We start from the raw sequence: 6,000 nt of genomic DNA on the forward strand, positions 1-6,000 counted from the left end.
CAGGACGCTACAATGACACGTTCAACCGCAAGGCGATACAGCACCAGACGTCTGACAGGGAACGCTACCCCTGAGGTGACAAAATATCCACTGTAATAGTCCTTTCCTTGCCAGGTTGAAGGTGGCCTGAGGTTTCCCACTCTTTCACAGTGGCCGGCAGAGTACTTTGGCCCTGACACTGCCAAAGAGGAAAGCGCCTTTTCACTGATGCTACTAATCCCCGCTGAACCGCAAGGCGGTGGGTGGTGGTCTTGAAACATGCATAGCCAGCCGGGCGGTCACCCACTGTGGCCAGCAGAAGCAGTCCTCCCAGAGAGGGTTATTATGGACAAGGTAATGGAAGTCCTGCTGCTGTTGTGATCAAGCCCAAATCTCTGGGATCAGTTACCTTTTGTGGAGTCTGGCTGACAGTAGGAGCCAGATCCCGGTGGACTCCAACAAAGCCCAGTCCACCGGCGGATGGTGTAGATAGTAACCTAAGACCCTTTTCTCTTTGAGGCCGCCATAATGACCCACAATTCATCTGTCGCTAATGGAGACTCACATCTTTATCAGCAATCATCAGTTACCCCAGTTCCTTGTTGACTCTGTCACTGTGCCCTTCTATACAGGAGCTGTTCATCAATGGGTCACCCTGGTAGTAGAATACATGGTTTCCCAGGTACTTTACGATGCCATGGTAGGGGAAATTCTCCAAAATGGTTCTTTGCCGTGCAGAGTAGCGTACTACTCAGTTAGCCTGGGAGTCCTCGGGCTTAGTTACTACCAGAGAGAGGACAAGTCCATCCTCATTATCTAGCCCATAGTCATTATTCATCACCTGAAGTGTTTGTTTGAAGAATATCATTTGAACAGGAAGGCACGGTACCAGAGGTTGATGAAAAGCATAGGTCAACTGAGGCACAACGCGCCAATGAAGACTTATGCCAATTCACTCCAGGATTCTCAGCTCTACAGCTTGATCCGTTTTGATCATTCGTTAGCATTTATGATTAGGCTGACAGATACAGGCTCAAAAGTATTTTTTTTCCCTTGACACTCAATCAACACAAACTAACCCCGGACTAATCATAGGGGGAAAAGCAATTTGCTGTGAAGTGGACTAGACTGCTCTGTCACATCTGATGAGATACAAGTTAGACTTCATTTCATTTAATTATCAAAGTGCGATCTGCATGACTTGTGAAACTGCATGACTAGGAAGAAATGTCTGGCCCAGTCACAAAGCTTATGTACTTTACTGCGTTTTTGGATAGAATGAAAGATGGTAATCAGTGACACATTTAGTGACCACCAGACCAAAGGGGTAAACGACAATGTGTAATTTTGTTGCAGTCTTGAAGTGAATGTTATGTAGAACAGTCGTTGACTAAATGTTGGAAGTTTTTTCTCCTTTCTCCACATTCATCATTCGCTCCTCCTTCAATTCAGACCATCTGTATTTCCTCCCAGTATTGCTTCGTATTGATGTTCTGTTCCAGTGTGCCGTTCCCTCACGTACTGTATCTCTGCTCTCTCAATATAATATAACCATGCATTCCCCCATGAAACGGCTGTGACATCTGCGTGACCGTCTTTGATGTCAGGATAGGATAGCAGAGCAGATCCTGTTATGTGTGAAATGCATTTGGTTCCAGGGGATACACATTCCCTCAAAAACCTGAAGCAACTGTTTTTCCTTTTTTTAAGACAAAATGCCGCTTAGAACAGACAGTTGCGTGCTGCAATAGATTAGTATTCATCACTTAAAGAATCTCTCTTTTTGTGTGGTACTCTCCTTCCCTTCAGCGGCAAAATCGTGACAGACGATAAAAGTAAAGCGCCGGAGAAGGCGATAGAGGTGAAGAAAGCCCTGTCGGAGGTGAAGACAGTCCCCAACGAAGCTGCAAAGACAAATGGCAACGAGAGCAAAGCATGATCCCGACAGCCAGAAGGGAGGGGGTCGGGTGCACCACAGTCACAGACCTCCAGAGGAAAACGTCACACACCACTCCGTCAAACAACAAAAAGCTCAATAAAGGGTATTTTTTTTTCAGTGTCTTCTATGAGTTCTCCGAGCAAAAGATGAGTTTGTTAGACATGTAGAGCGGGAATAAGACCTAATGCACCTGCCTTAGTGTTTCTTTATCTGTTATTCCTTTTGTCATTTTCTCTGTGTTCACGTGAAGGAAAATCCTTACCTCTAGTTCACTCTCCTTGACCTCCTTTTATATGTAACATCAACGTTACCAGTCTTTTAAATGGGACAGAAGCTAAGTATCATTGGCACAGATAACCATGGGAATTGTAGCTTTACTTCAGAACAATGCCTTTACGATGTGCACACACCTTACCCACACACTATTTCCAGCTATGTTCTCTTTGTTATGCAGTAATGCCATCATTATTTCCACTGCTAATGGATTTTGGGGTAAAAAAAAAAGTATGTTTTGTTGTGTGTTTAAATAATGTGCAGAAGTAACTGCATTTTATTGTATCTTTATTTTTCATGTATAATTTTTGAGAACTAGAGAGAGCATATTTTTTCATATGTGGTTGTCTTTTGTTTTTATTTTTGTTCTTGAATGTTTACATTGTGTTAACTCTGTCCCAAGATTGTGTAGACACAACAACAACAAAAGAAGACACAGCAGAAAGACAATGTTTATTCCACAGTTATAGAGGTTGGAGTTGGTGGTTAACGTTACGCAATTTATCGTCTCTAAGATTCAATTTTTTGGTTAATTTGTTTTGGCAAATATAAGAACACACTTTCTCTAACACACACACACACCTCTATATCTTCTTAATTGATTCTCCTATTAGATGAGCTTTGGACCTGTTCCACTCCAAGGGTTTCAGGGCTCAGCTTTAACCCCGGAAATGTTGCAGGTCCCAAGGGGTCACAGGAAGAGACGGGCATACAGAGTAGCATGGCTTATGGGAGAATGATGTAATCAAAGGCCAGATATGAGTGGTAGCAGCTGAATGTATGAACAGAAGTCCTTAAAATAGCCTAGAAACAGTCCTATTTATTCCCCCGTTTGATGGCTTTGTCCCATAACTTCAGAATACTGTGCCTGTTGCCAACAGCACTTCCAATTTAGTGATTGATTGGGCTTCATCTCAAAATGCAAGGGAATAAAAATGTATGTTTTGTGTTTTTCAGCATATTTTATGCATATAAACAAATGTAATGGCCGGATTTATACATTTCTTATTTAAGCCATAGTACTCCGGTGTGGATTTGGTAAAAATCAAAAAATATTAAATCTGACCTTTTTGTACAGCGTTTCTCATACTTTAGACTGCAAGCTTGTGCACTGTGAATGCGTGAATATCCTAGTGTGAATACGTGTTCTTTGTCATAGAATTTTAAAAAATATGCATAGTTTGGTTGTGAAAGGTATAGCTAATAGTACAGACAACAAAACAATTCCATGAAAAACCATGAAAGCAATGAGCAGACGAAAACAAGAAAACAAAAGAAGACGGTGCCTTCTGAAACGTCAAAATGGCAGCATGCGTTCCATCCTGCTCAGTGTCTGCCTGTTCTAGGAGGTGACAGCATAAGGTTTCGTGTCCTAGTTCTGTCCATTGCCATTCCTTTACTACACAGTCCAAGGAAAACACAGGAATAGTACTGACAATGTAACTGGTTTGTAAACTGTAAAATGACTAAACCGCTGCGTCATTGTGTTAGTGCATAAACTCAGCTCTGGGGGTGAAAATGGAGGTGGTCAGTTGTGTCCACATCGTTTTCACAAGGCTCCTCATTCACTGGTTCTCCATGTGACTAATGCAAAATAAAATGTTTTCCCCAAATAAACAAGGAAAAACAACATTCATTCCAATGATTAACTCATGATCACTACACCAAAAGTAGTTTCACACAAACACAACTTTGGACATGATCAAATATTTCCAATCCCAATTGGCTCAAATGACTTGCAGTGCTCACGGTTTGTCTTCAAAACCGAACATCATTAATGAAGGAAAAATATTTTTTTTCTTGACCTGAAACAAGCATGCAATGTACTCTTATCTTGGATTTCATTGGTGTGGCAGCACTGAAAAGTTCCTGAGAAAGGAATTGACCAAGGCTTTATCTGTTGTACATTGATCTTTTGAAGTGTTCTGTAAACTGTTGTCTGTTCCGAACTTTTTTGTTTTCTTCAAAATAGTCATCAAGTGCTTTTACTCCACAAGGCTCTGTAATGTAAAGAGGTGTGTTGAAATGACACAGTTTCTGATTAAATGTGTATAAACCATTCCTAACCATGTAATAAAAAAAAAAGATGGGTTTCTCTTGACCCAAAAAAACCTGGACTGCTGTGGCTTTTGACCTGTATGTTCAAATGCTATGATAATGTGGGACCAATTCCTATGTACATTTACATTGAAATTTTCATTAGTGTACTGTGCCATGAAACTTATTTCAGGAAAGAAGTCGAGGGGAACAAAAAAACGATTTTCAAAAACTTTAGAAATGCCATGAGAAAGGGAAAAACGCTCTTTCTCTCTGACTTCCTCACTTCCTGAAAGTAACCACTTACCTGACACTGTTGGCTTGGTGAAAGTGAGGTGTCACCGTATTGCTTCCACCTCACCAATCATGCCAGTTTATTTCAAGGAATACAGGAAGTACGGAAGCGTTTTTTTCAAGTATTTGAATGGAGTCTGGGGCCATGTTCAGTATGAAAACATTGGAATGTTGCAGATAGAATTGTCCTGACTAGATATTACGTGATTGCTTAGTCTATATAAAGATAGGTATTTTTGTTCTACATCATGCATTTCTATCTGAACGTTGGCCAATGTTGTGACCTGCTGAACGTTGCCCAGGCAATCCAACGAGGTTTGGAGTCTCTTACTCCGATAGCCAAACAAAAGTTGGTAATGTGACATTTTCAGTCAGATAGGGGTGTTTTCCCCACCAATATGTTTCCCAGAGACCTCCATTCTCATTCTTACCCACCATAACCTGCTTTTGGGGCCTTCTCTCTTGTATACAGATTTTTACTAAGTGAAACATTGGTACCATCTCTCTCCACTGTCACTGGTGTAAATACTGAGTACTAACCGAAAAAAAAAACAGTTTGACTTTGCATTCTGTCAGAAATTGTGTTCAATAAAGTTAAAGGAAAAATATCATCGCGTAATTGACTTTTACTTAGCCACAACAATGACAAGAAGTCCATCAAAGAAAGTATTCTGACAATGTTTTGTTGGAGTTTTTGTTAGTCATGCCTTTTAGTAAGTGTCAATAAAAAATATATATTTTATGGTAGTTTGAAATTTGGATATGATGAAGGATGCACTTTGTTTACCAAACAAAAATGTAATGACAATTTGAGTGATGGGCTCAAATTTACCAGAATCCATTGTTGTTTACAGGATTTACTCAGTCATTTTTTAAGTAAACAACAATGGGTTGAAGTACGCCGCTAAACACATCTGAGTAAATATTGTCATCCATGATTGTCATAATATGCTGTAACCAGTAACTGTATGTCTGTTCCACAACTAACCGTACATTGCCCATACACTACATCCATGATGCTGAGGATTATAACCACTAGATGGTAGAAAAGGACAATTCCATGGTAATGGAATTACACTGAGACTCCTATTTTTCACTTTAAAATGTTTGCTAAACAAAAAACATTGATTTCAAAGTTTAACAAACCGCACAACTCTATGCACTGATTAATTTTAACAGTTTACACAGAACATTTTACAAAAACACATTTACTGAAAGAACTGTGCAGATGCAATGTTTAGTAACAGAATTATAGTAAAATCTCCCCAAAAAAATTATCCACCAAGTTTTACAAAAACTGTTAAATATCTGCTCCGAATTAAGATGCAAAGATGTCAGAAAGAATGGAGTGTCAGCTATGACATGACACATTGAGTTTGAAAAAATCTATTTTGGTTATTAAACTACAGTAGGTGAAGTGGATCTACATCCGGTAACGGAATTACTGTAAACGGAATTAAATAGGGATGTAACATTCA

At 39.8% G+C, this 6,000-nt stretch overlaps 1 protein-coding gene across 5 annotated transcripts in view; it reads left to right on the forward strand.

Moving 5' to 3' along the window:
• ncam1a (neural cell adhesion molecule 1a) overlaps positions 1-5,130 on the forward strand; it is a 322,583-nt gene extending 317,453 nt beyond the window's left edge. For all 5 annotated transcript variants that reach the window (XM_045693508.2, XM_014137371.3, XM_014137372.3 and 2 more), the window contains one exon: positions 1,789-5,130. In XM_045693508.2, the coding sequence (XP_045549464.2) occupies positions 1,789-1,918 (130 nt within the window). In that variant the 3' untranslated portion in view covers positions 1,919-5,130. The remainder of the gene's footprint in view (positions 1-1,788) is intronic.
• Positions 5,131-6,000: the final 870 nt, after the last annotated feature.

The sequence above is a fragment of the Salmo salar genome, chromosome 13, assembly GCF_965601325.2.
Source record: "Salmo salar chromosome 13, fSalSal1, whole genome shotgun sequence".
NCBI lineage: Eukaryota > Metazoa > Chordata > Actinopteri > Salmoniformes > Salmonidae > Salmo > Salmo salar.